The sequence below is a fragment of the Pipistrellus kuhlii genome, unplaced genomic scaffold, assembly GCF_014108245.1.
Source record: "Pipistrellus kuhlii isolate mPipKuh1 unplaced genomic scaffold, mPipKuh1.p scaffold_m20_p_7, whole genome shotgun sequence".
NCBI classification, from domain to species: domain Eukaryota; kingdom Metazoa; phylum Chordata; class Mammalia; order Chiroptera; family Vespertilionidae; genus Pipistrellus; species Pipistrellus kuhlii.
The window spans coordinates 31,739,136-31,755,731 of record NW_023425573.1 but is presented as its reverse complement, the minus strand read 5'-3'; the positions used below and the strand labels follow the sequence as shown (position 1 = coordinate 31,755,731).

The following is a 16,596-nucleotide window of genomic DNA, read 5'->3' as shown; positions in this document are numbered from 1 at the left end:
TGGTTCAGATGGAATTTGAAGAAATTGTTTCTGACACTTCCCACTGTAACTTGAAACGTATTTGGTCACAGAAACAAAGCAGTCTTGATTTGCCTTAAAATGGAGCTCCTGGTTTTACATTTCTAGTTCATTGAGTTAAACAGGTGTTGTAAGCTTTCCTCAACACTTATTATAAAACACAAATTAGGTTCCGTCCCTTTTCTCTTCCTGTTCTTCCAGAAAAATTCATTTCACACATGTGTAAGTAACAACATAGAATTTACTGAATTTCACGAGATAAACCGAGGAGAGGGTTTCGCCTCAAATATTCCAATGTCAGCTCTCTTCAGTTTCTCACGAGACATTTCTTTCAGGTCTCTTCTTCCTCACACAGCACCCAACAGATGTCCTCTCTTCCTCGTCCCTTCTTTCAGAAGCTCCGCGGCTACTGCTGATCCCACTCCCTTCTTCTCTTCCTAAAGCACAAGTATTTCTCCCCTTTGGCAGGCACAACAACCTTACCATTTACTCTGACCCCCGCATGGGCCCCAAAGCCCCAGCATTCACTATGCATGAGTTTATCCAACCATCAGATGTAGATCTTTTCCTCTGGAGGACTTGTATGTCAACAGCCTGGAAAAATAAAACTAACTCTCCCACATTGTTACATTTGTTCTTCTAGAAAAATAGACTGAGTTCCAAAAACCTTACAAATATATTTTTGAAACACAACCCCTCCTTCTTTTAGAGTTTTTGAGTAATGGAAATAGAAAAACATGCTCATTAATTTTGGATTTTTTTGTCCCGTATGATGGATGAGGCTTCTTATGATGACACATGAGTGTAAACGCAAAATAAATGAAAGATTTATATGTTTTCTTCCCAGAAAGAAAACATAGGCTGTAAAATCGCAGACATTTTTTGTAGCAATATTTTTTTCTGATAGATCTCCTTGGGCAAACCACAATGAGATATCGCTTCACACCAGTCATCAATAAATAAACAAACAAGTGTTGGCGAGGATGTGGAGGGAAGGGAACCTTCATGCACTGTTGGTGGGATTGCAGCCACTGTGGAAAGTAGTGTGGAGTTACCTCAAAAAGTTAAAAATGGAACTGTCTTATGACCCATCGATTCTAATTCTGCAAATATATCTGAAGAAACCCAAAACACTCATTTGAAAGAATATATATTTATATTCTTTCAAATGAGTGTTTTGGGGAACTGGGTGAAGAAGGTAAAGGGATTCAGCAAAGCAAAACAAAATGAAGGAATTTTTAGACACAGAAAACAGTATAGTGATTACCAGAGGGAAAAAAAGTAAAGGGGGGGATAAATAGAGATGGAAAGATACTTGACTTGGGATGCTGAAACACAATACAAAATGCAGATTGTACAGTATAGAATTGTACTCTAGAATCCTATATAATTTTATTAACCAATGTCACCCCAATAAATTCAATTAAAAATAAATTAAATTTTCAAGGAACCTAAAAAGTAAATGAAATAGAGTACATTCAAACAAGAATATTCTACAAAACCATTAATATATATTTATTTATTAAATTTCTTAACGATTCACCATATTATATCAAGAAGAAAATTTTGTGATATAATATTAAATGGGGAAAGTAAGAAAGATACTGTATTTTGATATAACATGACAAAAATGTCTGGAATAAAAGCTGAGGGGAAATGGTAAAATGTTAATAGCGTTTTTCACTAAATAGAGGGATCATGGATGATCTATTGTCCACTTTGTACTTTACTGGGTTTCCAACAAAAGTCACATACTACTTTTACATAATAAGTAATAAAGTATTCTTGCATAAGCACAAAATAAATTTCTGGATTTTTGTCAAATATAATGGATGTGGCTTTTTATTATGCTATCTGGTCTATAACAAAAAGGTACAAGCTGTACTGTCTCAGTACACACTAATCTACAGTTATTTGTGTACAGAGAGTATTACCCTAAGAATAAATATCTAAAAATAATTGGAGATCATAATAAGCTCCCTAAAATAATTTTGTTGGGGGGAAAAAACACACATGAAAAATTTGGTTCTAGTAACCAACTTTGCAACAGATGTAATGTGTCTCTACATTCTTTTGGTGATCATAATTTCTAGAAAAATCAGGACAAAGGTCGTTTGCAATGCTGCAATGACATTGGTACGGGAATTCCTAGGACATTTTCATAATTTATGAGGAAAGCATTTCAGAATATTTGAAATTACTATCTGCCTTATTTCTAAGTAGAATCAGTCCTACTAATAGGCAGAGACTAGGGACCTATCTAACTATTATGATGTAAGGAACAGTGCAAAGTCCTAATTTCCTAAACTATCTCCACCTAGGGTGGACTTTCTTGATACCTGGATTAAAATTGCCATTACTTAAACCTTTCTTTGGAGATATGATAAAGAAATGTATATTCCTCAGGAAAAAGATGCTAAAATGTTCACCCTATTATATTGCAAGGCATGAAGTAGGATCCTTAATAAGAAATAGCCTGGGACTAGAAGAATGATATCTTGGCCTTAAGGGAATGAGAAACTAAATTCCATAGTGGAAGAAGAACTAGATTGGAATTCAGGAACTTTGAGTCCTGGTGCTGTTTCTGATATTGACTTGACAAAGCTACTTGGGTGACTCATTTCATTATTATGAAATGTGGAATGTGGATCATAGAAGTAACCCTTCTGACTTTACAGTGTTATGCTAAGGATAGAATGACATGCATCCTTTTCTTCGAAAAATTGAAAAGTGTTATAAAAATATAAGGTATTATTATTATTAGACAGGATGATAGCATTAAGATCAGAAAAATAAAATGGATGGTAGAGGGGGTCTCATGTCAAGTTAGCTGGTGATAACTATAAATATTAATAATATAGAATGAAGATGCAAAGGAAGGAAAGAGGACCAAGCTTCCAAAACAGTCCTACACTCTAAGATGGATTGGATGCCCCACTGGGCAGTTGGGATAAGTTATGCTTAAACTGAACTTCACTTTTACCTAAAATTACCTGTTATGATAAATTGAAACAAAAACCATTATGGCATCAAGACTATGGATTCTGTTTACTTGTATTTTCCAGGCCAAACTGAAATAATGATAAGGTTGAAGCATGAGCTAATTTAATAGAGGGTTTTAAAAAAGTACCTTTGCTGTATTTTCTTAGTCGCTATCTGGTTATGTCATCTCCATAATTGTTGAAGTAAATATTTAACCTGAGAAAACTGACGAATTATAAACCTAGGTTGGAACACTTCTGGGTAAAACACTTCTTTTTGAATCACTCAAATTCTTTCATGGCTATTTTAAAATCCACATGGCAAGAACTAACCATAAATGCTCAGGGTTTTGTAGTAATAAAATTACTGCCTCAAGACCAAGGAGAACATGACATAAGTGGTGGTAATTTTGACCTCTGGTCTGCTAGTTTATGATACTTAGCCTTCAAAAGATGCCTTGCCTATAGAGAGACAATTAATGATTTTGTGAAAAAAAACTATCCTAAATTTTCTCTATTATTTTAATTTCAGTAATGAGTCTAAGGTTTAGAAGTAACTTAAAGATACTCCTGAGACACAATGAAACATTTCCCGCCTTTGTCTGGTCAGCTCAGCATAAGTTTCCTTCAAAGCTGGAGATATGAACAGCAAACAACGACAAAAACAAAAAGAAGAAAAAGAAAAATTAATACTCCAGCTGTCTTTCATTTCCCTTCTGTCTCCTGCCTCAAAAGGAGATTCCAGGAAAGATATAAGACACAGAGAAAAAACTATTCAGGGCATTTTGTGTTCCACATGTCAAAAAACATACTTAATTAGCCTAGGCAAAGGGAAATCTATTGAAAGTTTACTGGTTACTTCATGTTATTAAGGGAAATTAAACTGCAAGAACAGCAGTGAGCCTCAGAAAACAAAGAAACAATGAGGCCGCCATCTCTTCTATTTCACTCATTTTGCCTGTCAAATTGATCCTCACCACAGTCCCCTGCAGACCAATTCTCTCCTTAAGTAGCAGACATGGTCAAGAGCAAACAACTTTAATATCCTGTACTATCTATAATTTAAAAACTCTCTCGTGATGACTTGGTTTCTGACAGCAAGATCATGGAGAAAGGGTTATGACTGGCATAGCATAGGCCAGGTGTGCCTGGCCTGCTTAACCCATGTTCGGAGTGTGGAGAGAGTGGTTCCTGGGAGAAGGTGAGTGGGAGAATAGTTTTTCACCCCAACATGGGGAAGGTAGCGCATATTGCCCAAAAGACTAAACAAGAAATACTCACCCTAGCTGGTTTGGCTCAATGGATAGAGGGTTGGCCTGTGGACCAAAGGGTCCCAGGTTTGATTACAGTCAAGGGCACATGCCCAGGGTTGTAGGCTCCATTACCAGTAGGGGGTGTGCAGGAGGCAGCCAATCAATAATTCTCTCTCATCATTGATGTTTCTATCTCTCTCTTCCTCTCCCTTCCTCTCTGAAATCAATAAAAATATATTTTTTTAAAAAAAGAAATACCCATAAAGAATATATCAGGAATCAGGAATGCCTGGGAGATAATGCTGCTTGTTGAGAAATTAACAAACACTCATGAGAGCATCATACCTTTTATTTCCGGCTCTTTCTGATTATAATCTGGCAGCGCTGTTGGTGAATCTCTAGAACACACATCCTCCAATTTAAAAATGGGTTGTGTCATGAAAAATGACTTGTAAGGGATTTGGATCTATGAATATACAGAATCAATACCATTAGTGGTATTTTTTCCAGGCCAGTTTATAGAAGTAGAATCCGCACTATGCCCAAGTGGAGGAAATTTGTGGCTCATGGAACTTCCCTGACAGAAATGATGAAAGAAGTTCTTTGGATAGAAGAAAAATTATAAAGATCAGAAACTGGGATCTACCTAAGGAAAGGAAGAGCATCATGAAAAATTAAAACTTTAACTTTTCTTATTATTTTGTAGAGAATAGTTTTTTAATTGGAAAGTGCTAGTCCTATGAGTTGGTACGTAGTTTCAAATCTTTAGTGGACTGGACATGGATGAGGAAAGAATACTTGACCTTAAAGATATAACAATAGAGCCCTAACCATTTTGGCTCAGTGGATCGAGCATTGATCTTTGGACTCAAGGGTCCCAGGTTTGATTCCGGTCAAGGCCATGTACCTTGGTTGCCGGCACATCCCCAGTGTGCAGGAAGCAGCTGATTAATGTTTCTCTTTCATAGATATTTCTAGCTCTCTATCCCTCTCCTCCTCTTTGTAAAAAAAATCAATAAAACATTTTTTAAAAAATATGTAACAATAGAAACTCCAGAAAAGCGAAGAATTAAAATACAAAAATACAAAACAGTATATGCAATAACTGTGGGAACCTGTGCCTCTGTTCTATGACCTTCAGTAGTGCATCTCAGCCTCCCTCCCCCCATTAGGTGACACCTAATACCAAAGCAGAGTGGAACTGGCATTTCCCTCCCCCAGGTAGGTTAGTTTCTGATAAAACCTCCGAATGTTAGGCTGTGGTAACAAATTTCCTCTGGAGAGAGGCCTTATAAGAACAGAATTCTCTAGTTTTGAAAATGCCCACTGATCCCCTTTCTGGTCAGAAGCATGAGATTTTTCTTTGACTTTTATTACAAGAAACTAACAGAACTCCCAGAGGTAAAATTTACAAAAGCATGAGGTCCCTCCGAGGCCCCCTACTTCTCACCCCACCCAGAGTTTTCTATCTCAGCCTGTTCAGAGCTCCCAACCATTCATCAATTACACCTTGGCTTTTTCTCCCCTGGCTCTGGTTCTGCTCCAGTAACTTTTGTTTGTCTGTATTCTCATGTCTGTCTCTCCATATTTTGGCGGGTTGTGGCAGTGATTTGCCCTGTGACCTTACTTCTTGAACAGATCTAAGTATTGTTTGTGTGTTTTTTTTTTATTCCAGTTTGTTAAGCTTTTTTACTTGTTATAACAGAGTGGTGACTTCTAAATTCCTTACAGCCCAGACCCAGAGTGATTCTTTGTAAATGTAGACAGATTGTGTTGCTCCTCTATTCAAAAACAAAACAAAACAAACACCTGCCAGTGGCTGCTCCCTGGGATAACAGCCAAACTCTTCTAATGTCCCATAAGGTCCTACTCCCTGGGCAGGCTCCTTCTCCCTGCCTGCTTTCATCTCACTAAGCTTACCTTCTTCTACTCTCCATCATTCACCTCATTTCTGACACTCCAGGCTCACTGCTACTCTTTGGCCATGGCAGGCACGCTCCAAACGTAAATCCTTTGCAATTCTTGTTCCAGCTGCTTGGGATGGTCTTTTCCCAGATTATATCCAGGAGCTATCAGTAAGTCTAATCAGGGTCTATTCTTGCCAGCAGGCTCTGCTGTTGCCGGAAAATTTCTCTGTGAACTTAGAATCAAAACTGGATCACCTCGTTATGTGACTGGGTATATACTGGCAACAAACAGCCTATGGTACCCTGTAGGTACCATGGCTTCCATGAGAAAGTACCCTGCCTGGGAGACAGCCTTCAAACATACTCACACAGGACACCATCCTGTGGACACACTTAAGAAACACAGACAGCATTTACTTTAGTGCCTATAAATGCAACTCCCCTTTCATCATTTCATTTTTAGTGCTTTTAAGGCTAACTACTGACTTTTGCTGGTTGGTGCCTTCTTGATTTTGGACACATGCCATTGTGTCCAATCAATAGCGGTCAAGTCTCACAGGCTAGGGAGCCGTTCTGTCTCTATCTAAAGTGAAATTGCCCAACACAGTTTAGCTCCATTATGTGCAGGCTTAAAATTTAACTCTACTTCTGAGTCCACGGGGAATGCATTAGCTAAGAAGAAAACGGGGGTATGAGAGGCACCTGACTGTGGAGGGCAAAAGAGGCTCTCAGCCTATCAACGTGGCTCTCATCCTAGGCCGAGTAGCAGGATCCTCACAAAATTTATATAAATTCTTGCCTGGCCCCAACCTCAGACTTACTGATAAAGACACGAGCACTTTACATTTTGATAAGCGAGACCAGATTGCACTCCAAAGATTTTACTTGAATGCACACTTTTAACAATAGTATATAAGTGTACCTCCTCCCTCTTCGGTATTTACTGCTAAATCTTTTGCTAAGGCTTTTGGGCACTGGCGTTAGTAAAATATATGATAGATAAACATATACATAAAATATATAATACTGATGGACATCAAATAAGCATGCTGTCCCTATTCTTACATATTATGAAGAGAGAAGCATATTACACATCATCTCACCTACAGAAAAATGCTTCCCTGCGTGTTTATTTACAGTTTGTCTTAACTGACCAATCACCATATTAGAACAGAGATTAATTGTGCTGTGTGTATGTAGTTTACTTCAGATAAAGTAGAAAGAGATCGATTTAAGGTGAGTTCTGAATATATGTGTTTGGCTTTGGAATGCTATCAATGTCCTTTGTTGTCTGTGATCCTTGGTGTGTTGATGTGTAGCTATTCATTATAAATCAATGACAGGAAGATTAAGTAAACTACATGTGAAAGCATTTTGGGAAAAGTAAAGCATGTTTTTAATCTGAGAGATGATGGGCTTTCCTAAGGAGTTTTGCTGTGCCATATTATAGGTTAAATATACACTGAATGGCCAATTATTATGATCTCTGAATATATAATAATCTGGCCACTCAGTGTGTATATATGTTAGAGGCCCGTTGCATGAATTTGTGCATGGGTGGGGTCCAGCCAGCCTGGCCAGAGGGAGGGGATGTGGGCAGTTGGCTGGCCTGCCTGCTGGTCAAACTCCTGGTTGAGGGAACAATTTTCATATTAGCCTTTTATTATAAAGGATATACACTGAGTGGCCAGATTATTATGCATTCAGAGATCATCATAATCTGGCCACTCAATGTATTTCTCAAGTTTACCTAGCATGGTTATTTTGATAAAATTTGAAGTGTCAAAACACAGGAACTATTAGAAAACTGTTTTTCTAAGGCCATTGGAATCACTCTTTTGTATATAGCAAGCTTTCAGAAAACTAACATGTTTTGCAATTAGTTTTCTCCTATAGAAATCAGATTCGCTCTTTCCTTTACTCTAGGCAGTCCACTGCTCAAGAAATGGCTGTCCAAATTACATTTTGAGTTGGAGACCTTCTTTACCACATCAGAACTTTACAAATGCATTATTTGTTCTACTGGTTCATAACATCTCTTCAATAAATTAACTTCATTGATGCCCACACCGTCATCCCTTGACCTACATCACCATCCGATCTGTAGTTGTGTCTCTCTCATACTTAACGCACAATGGGGGGGGGGGGAGGTGTGCTTTTTTATATTAACTCATATTGCTTGATGGCTACTATGTCTCATCTCACAGACAAATCATGATATCATTTCTGTGCTGCCCAGATCTAGTCCCAGATCTGAGCACAGCAGAGAGAAAGTCTGCTTCTTTTTAGTAACCTGAACATTATTTGTAACTTGCTTCTATGCTGGAAACACTCCCAGAAGGTAAAATTTTGTATTTCTTTCTTTTTTCTTTTTTTAAATATATTTTATTGATTTTTTACAGAGAGGAGGAGAGAGGGATAGAGAGCTAGAAATGTCAATGAGAGAGAAACATCAACCAGCTGCCTCTTGCACACCCCCCACCAGGGATGTGCCCGCAACCAATGTACATGCTCTTGACCGGAATCGAACCTGGGACCTTTCAGTCTGCAGACAGACACTCTACCACTGAGCCAAACTGGTTTCGGCAAAGTTTTGTATTTCTTGAATTCTCTCCAAAACAATGACAACAGCAAAGACTGAAATGTTACATCTAATCTATCAGCCATGTAATGTCCTTCCAAAGAGCCTGATAATAAGAAGGGTCTCATGATACTGTGAATCAAATTTCCCTTCTGGTTTTAACTTCAAAAAAGATCAATGACAATGAAAGATTGAGTCCTGGTGACTCAGATGAACAGCCCCCAATAGGAATTAAAGACCCTAGTTTGTGTCCCAACTCAGCCAATGATTGCTCTGTGAATTTAAACAAGTCATTTTGCCATCTGAATTTTTTCCTTCATCTTTAAATTGTAGAGATTAGACTAGGATTCATATTCACAATTTTAAAACTATGCACCTTTTTCCCCCCAAAAGGCACAAATACAACTATAAATACAATTCCAATAGGGGTCAGAGGCTCTTTATAATCCACCCACAGCTTTATTAGAGGGCTTTCAGATGATTTCTAAGATCTAAAGTATGTAGTTTTAAAAAATGAACTTATTTACATGTGCTACTGCCAATGTGAATTAGTTTTAAAATATAGAGATTTGGGAAAGTTATGTCTTTTGATGTTATAATTACTTTTTGTAACTTTTGCTATTATAATTACCTTTTGTAACTTAGAGTACTCACAGCAGAGCTAATTTTTCAGTTAAAAATAAGATCTCCTTTGTGCATTAATAACATCTCAGGGTCAGTGTAATTGCTATTCTCCACCCTGCTACTCAATGCAGGGTTCCTTCTATAACTTGCCTTAGAGATCAGAATGTAGCTTTGACCTGAACACACTCAGTGGTGGGGAGCTCACTCCCATGTTTATTGCTAGGCAAACATAAAGTGTTTAGGAATTTTTTTTCTTTATATTGGGCTGTAATCAGTCCTCACCACATACATTTTAACCAGTGACCCTATTTCTGCCTCCAGGAGCTACATAAATTGCTTTTCTCCAGTGTTTTAGGAATTCAGTAGCAGCTTCTTTTGTCCTCTCTCAATTCTCTCTGTTAAACATTCTAGTTTCATATTTAATTCTTCTAGAAAAGTGATTTCATAAGATTACTTTTATTTTTTTTTTTATTGATTAAGGTATTACATATGTGTCCTTATCACCTCATTGTCCACCCGCCCCCACTCCATAAAATTACTTTTAATCCCAATTATCTCTTTCAATGAAACTCTTAAAATTCAGAGTCAAGAATTAGGCAGCATGGCTCAGCCAGTGTGATAAGGTGGTCAAGCGTCAGACCATGAACCGGGAGGTTGACAGTTTGATTCTGGGACAGAGTACAAGCCTGTGTTGCAGGTTTGATCCCCAGTGGGGGATGTGCAGGAGGCAACCAACTGACGATGTTCCTCTCTCATCAATGTTTCTATCTCTCTGACTCCCTTCCTCTCTCTCTTAAAAAATCAATGGAGACATAGTTTTAAAAAAGGAGTTAGGCAGCATGCTCCAGAAAATTTCTGAGTAACACATGATTAGAGAGTGGTTCCCTCTCTTAAACCGCTGACTCTGTTGTTAGGAATGCCACCAACCCCTCCAAGATCTCTGTTCCTAGAAACAGGTGACTCTACTGGGTCATTGTGAAATTGTGGTCACCTGAAACCCCTGGCTATAGTAATTTAGGTTGCCCTCATTCTCTATATTTTTTATTGAAAATAATCTTTCTAAAAGCAAAACTTCCTGTTGACCTCTACCATAATTGCTTAGGCCATCTCTCCAGCAATTAAAACCTTTTGGAATATTGCTTGTATTGTCATTCATTATGTCATCTTCTCTCCCAAGTTTTGTGCCATCTACAAATGTAATAAACCTGACTTTCCCCCTCCAAATTTATTGGTAATTATATTCACCTGTGGTTTGCCAAGTACAAGCCTCCTTCTATGGATTCATTATTCATAATTCTTCACTCAGCCACTTCTTTACAACTTTACCCAACTCACATTTAACCTCCTGATCTACAGGGTGGAGAAGAGCATGAGTGTTATGTTCTTTTGGAGGCAATGCTTATTTCTTTTCCTTTAACTGTTACTTAGTCTACTTCCTTTCCTCAAACTCTATTTTTTCATTCCTTCATGTATTCATACTGCATATCCTACTCTTATATGTGGTCCCCTTTTCCATGTGTGCATTTTGCTACGGAGAAAAGAACCTACACTGCATGTTTTGGGGGAGTCCTTTGACTTCGGCTCAGTGCAGGGCTGGCCGAGCCTGTGCTGTCTCCAGGAGGCCCTTTGCCCATGCTGAGAGTCAGCCCCTGGGCGGGGGAAGTGTTTTCCTACCTGAGCATTAGCACTTGGCAGAGGAGGAGGCTGAGAATCTCATCAACCCCAAACCAAGTTATTTCCCTCCACCTCCATAATCACTCAAATACCAAAAGAGGGCTTAAAGGAAACTTAAAAACAAAGTATATGTGTGTTTGGAGATGGGAGGAGGGTGATGGGGAGAAAGATTTATTAGACTTCACAGATTTTACACTTCAATCTCAGCATTATTGTACCTATAATCAAATAAACATTGCCGATAGGAAAAAAAAAAGATTCAAAACACAAATTTAGCAACGATTCATTATCTAATGGAAAGATGCCATTAGTGTAAACTGCTTTGGCAGCCAAAACATGTGTGGTTTTATAGAAATGTTCTACAGAGCATCTCTGTGATGTCACCAACTCTTGCCTCATCAAAACCTTTTACCTACAAACAGTTAGTGTCACACACAACTAAGGCTAAGAAAGGCCCTTCCAAGGTTTGCCTGGGTGGTTTTACTTTTGAAAAAGCTTACTTATATAACTTTGTGACCTTTAATATTGTAAAATGAATTAAGTATGGATCAGGTCAGCAAGGAGACCTATACTCATGTATGGAAAATTAACAGTTGATTAGTGATTTAGTAAGTTGGATACTTTGGTTACTGATTTTTTAAAAATGTTTAACCCCCTAAAATAGACAAATCAATGTTGACATTAAGTTATTAACCCTAATTTAAAGGAAATTACCTTAGACGCAGCTTTATTACTCTGTAGTCAGTCACCTTGCAGATGAAAGGGATGAGCTTGGAGGCCCAGACAAGTTCAGCTCGGGAGCGAGAGTGGCAGACAGCTGAATGAGGACTGGGCTCTAATATTTTAGAGGGAATCCCGAGATCATCTGAGCCAGGGTAACAGGTACTATAACTCTGGTAAGTCCTAGAGTATGTTAGGAAAATCTAGGTCAGTGTTCAAAAAGCTAAAGGTGAAAATAAGTTGGAATCTCCTGAGAGTGGAATTTAATGAGTCAGTCAGTTAGTCAGCCAGTTGTCCTACACCGGTCGAGGGACTATGATGTGTCAGACCTTCTCTTATACCTATATTACCCTTAGGATCCCGAACAAATGTTATCTTCTTAGAGTCTACATTTCACCATCCAGGTGTTTATCTTATGGGGTTGTTGGGAGGTCAGTGACTCAGGTATGGAAGACTCTCACAGTGATTAATTGGATGCTTTTTAAACTCTCTTCCCTTCTCCTTAGCATGTGGACTTCTGTTTTTTTGTGGGGGGTTTTTTTCCCATGTAATTTGCAATAAGATGAAAAAAGTTCCATTTGTTACTAACAAATGTCTCTCTAAAGTCTTGGGTCAACAGGAATTGTGAGTGATCTGTGTTTGCGGATCAAATTAAAGTATTTAAATATTATTACAACTGATCAAATATTTTTGCAAGATAATCCACCAAGCCCACAGATGTCATTCTTTGCCAAACAGCACTCTGCAGTGCATGAAAAACCACACTTTCCCCCCGAGTTTTTTTTGTTTCATAGCAAGCATGAGGGGCAACTTCCTTTCATTTATCAGTTCTAACTGGTATGTTTTTGAGTAGTACTTACAAAAACCTCATAAGCCAATTTTCTACAATAAAAAAAAAATGTATAAAATTTCCTGTATGCACAGTGACAGCTAGTATAAAGATAATTTTGTAGATTGATATGGCTGTAGTAGTTGCCTTCTGATTTATATTCCAACTTTGAATTAATTTTGAAAAAAAAAAATCCGAATGTACATTAGTGTGAAATGGCCAAAAACATATACCCAATTGTTTGTTACTTCATTAATTCTATCAACCACTTATGCGGTAAATATTAATGAGCACCTACTATTTGCCAGCCACTGAGTTTAGGACCCCAAAGTGAATCTACAAAATCCTGACATCAAGAAGTGTGTTCTAATGAGAAAGATAGATACACAACTTCGGTTCTATTGGGTGATTGGTACCAGGGCAAGGGATCCAAGAGCAGTGGGGGAAATATGAGAGAGATCTAGGTCATTCTACATGGGAATTAGAGAGCCTTCACAGAGGAGGCAAGCTGAGACCAGAAGGATGAGTGGGAGGTTACCAAGGGGGTGAGTGGGAAGAGGCCATTTGTCAGAGAACAGAACAAGAAACGCATGGGTGCTTGATGGAACCTGGTCTGATCAGGGAAGAGGGAAGAGGTGGTTGTATTGTTAAAGAGTAAATTACTGTGAAAGGCGAGAGCAGGAAGGGCTGGTGAGAAATGAGGCCAAATTGGTAGGGAGCGGCCAGATCACATAAGCCTGTACAGCAGGCAAAGGTATGCCAATGTTTGTTCTCTCTGTAGGAGGTAGGGGAAGTGACTGAAGAATTTTGAGTACAGAGGTTTCATAATTATAAGTACGTTCCTATTCCCAATGACAATATTAGGGTTCTCTTGTTGTTTATGCCTTACAATGAAATGGCAAACAGCACCCCCTTTGTTCCTCGGGGTTTCAGTGGTTCTCATTGTAACAGAGTCCAGAGATGCCAAAGGAAATATTTTAACTAAAATGATATATCAGGATTACAATAAGAGCCTGTGAGCAGATTTTTCAGGCTGTGATGCAACTCTTAATGAAGAAGATAAATTATAAAAGATTGGCCGCCCCCCATGGAAATTTGGCTGCGTATGTTTTCATTCCTTGGCGAATTGAAAGGTTTGCATAGGATTAGATTGTTGCGAAAATACAGATGCCCCAGCAAACACTTCCCACCCATTTCCTTTATCTCTAGGAGCAAAGCAGTGTATCTGTTGGGATACATTTCATCTAAATTAATTGATATCATTTCAGGGGTTAAACACCTGAAAGGCCAAAGTGGATCAGCATTCCCTGAAGAAGAAGAAGGGGTCAACGAAAGAGAAAAGCAATGGGACCATTAATTACGGGCCTGCAGCAAGGGGGCATCTTGGGAGTATGAACGACCAACTTTTCTGAATAACCCGTGGACGCTGCTGCTTGACTTGCAGATTCCCCACCTGTGCTCTCCACACTCAGCCCGGAGCAGTGCGCCTCCTCGGAAGCCCTCCCCGATGGGACTTGAGAACTAAGTACAGATCGTTCCATATCACTTACCAGTAAAGAACAAGCACTTATTTCACAGGGTTTTTTTTCTTTTTTTCTTTTTCATGACATTGACATTGGCAAACATGGGAGTGTTCTAACTTTAATACTGCTGAGCTTTCATTGCTGATGTCCTACTGACATAGTTTGCCTTCTAAGGTCAAATGTAAATAGCAGCAATTTAAGAGTAAAAAGTAAATATTAAATACATCTAGACATCAATGTGTGTCTGGGTTTAATTTGTAGAGGAATATTTCATGAATATCAATATTTAATAAGTATGTTAACTTTTAAGTTGATCTGTACATAATATTTATCTCAAATGATGAAGGTTTCTTGATTCAAAATACCATAGTATATTCATCTTTAGTTATTAAAAAAGAAAAATGCTAAATCTAAAATAAAATGTGCAAAACCTGCCCTGCAATGTTTTTTTATTATCATTTGAAAATATTTCCTACTGCATCTTAATTAATCATTAGCATTCTATAAACATTCTATTATTATAAATAAGAAATTCCATTAGTTCATGCCTGAAGTCATTGATTAATTCAACAACTATTTTTTTTTAAAACCAGTTCATCCCTAGTAAGGCACATTGCTGAGGGTTATGAAAATAAAGGAAAAATAATTTCTTTCCTATAAAACTGGCAGAGAAAATAAAGCAGTAGAATAAATCCAGGTTTTCTAAGACAGTATTATTTATTAAATATGGCTTTTGATAATTCAAAGTTATGGCCTCCTGAACAATGTTAATTATTTATGGCATTTCAATGTAAAAATTTAGTGACCATGGAGGAATGGCAAGCTTCCTTCCCACATTGATATTAGTAAGGTTCAAATGTTTCATGGATAAAAATATGAAACGATTTCTCAAAAATCAGTAAAAAGAGAAATTAGGACAGAAAGAAAAAAATCAAATGTGACCTTCATTGTGGGATATTAATACCAAGATTCAAAGATGTAAAACTATATTTTTAAAATTTTGAATGTGATACTTATAGAGATTGAGAGAAAATGTGTGAATTTATAAGATGATATAGTAGAAATAATCATTTTCCTTAGAATATGTTCTACAAGAAAATAAGTGCAAAACACACTGTTAAATAGTATCTTAAATTTGAATGAGTACTCTCCTTTCTTTCCTTCCTTCCTTCCTTCCTTCCTTCCTTCCTTCCTTCCTTCCTTCCTTCCTTCCTTCCTTCTTCTCTTCTTTCCTCCCTTCTTCCCTTCCCCGTACTTTTTTGTTTTATTTGTCTTTTTTAGGTCAATTTCACCCAAAACTTCCTGGAGTTTCTAGATCACCTGCTGTGACTGTTTGATTTCCTAAATATCACTTTACTTAAAACCTGATTAAGTCACATATTGCTTTAAGTGATTTTGAATTATTTGTATTTGAAAACCATCCCCAGACCTCTTGAGATTATTTGAGCACCCTGAGGTGCTAAAAAATAAAACTGCCCTTCCCTTTCCTTGAACAGATAACTTTCATAAATGTTTTTTTTAAGAGGGTTCAGACAAACAGAAGAAAGCAAAGCATTTGCTGATTTTGTAACATCATTTGGGAAATAAACAGCATGGCTTCTGAATTCTTCTCTTCTGGCTTCCATTCTCAAAAACACAAAGAGATCAAAAATTAAAAGCATAAATTTTCCTTAGAAAATGTTGCTTTCTTCTAGTGCGTTCTCCACTCTCAAAACAGAGATCACATCGAAAAGCATACGTTGTCCTTGGGAAATGTGTTGGTTTTCTCAGGAATTTGAAGGAAACCAGCTGAGATAATGGCTTTCCAGTTTCCTTTTCACACAGTACTTACAGTTTACAACAATTCTTTTTCAAGAAGATAACTTGGCTTCAGTTTGACTGAATGGGCAAAGAAACTTTCTAACCAAAACAGAATAAAACAATAGCTTTATCTTTCCCAGACCACATTTAAACTAGAACATAATGGCTAGTGGAGGGGACTCTGAGTCACTCTGACTTGGGTTCAAGTTAAACCTCTGCTAAATTTTTTTACTCAGTTTCTCTATTTGTAAAATGGATGCAATTGTTTCTACCCCTATTGGGATTTGGGGGAAATTAAATAAGACCTATAAAATGCTCAGCACACCTTAGTGAGCATTTAATAATTGGTGGCTATTATTACTATTATTATTAGAGTGAGAAAGGGCCTGCGGCTATCGACCCAAGGCTTATATATGATCCTCTTCAACATTACAGACAAGTGATGAATCTCCTCACTTAGTCTTTTAATAAATAGAGAGGAAGGGAGAAGGAAAGAGAGATAGAAACATCCATGATGGGAGAGAATCATAATAATAATAACAATAGGCAGCAATTATTAGCAGTGCAAGAGAAAATTGAATAGAAAAAGCATATCTAGCTACTTTGAAATGTTCATGCTTACGTATAATTTTGAACACTTGCTTTTTCTGAAGAAGGAGGATGGAGGAAGAAATACCTTTACTTTT

At 37.6% G+C, this 16,596-nt stretch overlaps 1 protein-coding gene across 2 annotated transcripts in view; it reads left to right on the top strand.

Moving 5' to 3' along the window:
- PPP1R1C (protein phosphatase 1 regulatory inhibitor subunit 1C) overlaps positions 1-14,549 on the top strand; it is a 96,225-nt gene extending 81,676 nt beyond the window's left edge. For both annotated transcript variants that reach the window (XM_036422110.2, XM_036422109.2), the window contains exon 5: positions 13,856-14,549. In XM_036422110.2, the coding sequence (XP_036278003.1) occupies positions 13,856-13,870 (15 nt within the window). In that variant the 3' untranslated portion in view covers positions 13,871-14,549. The remainder of the gene's footprint in view (positions 1-13,855) is intronic.
- The last annotated feature ends 2,047 nt before the right edge of the window (positions 14,550-16,596 follow it).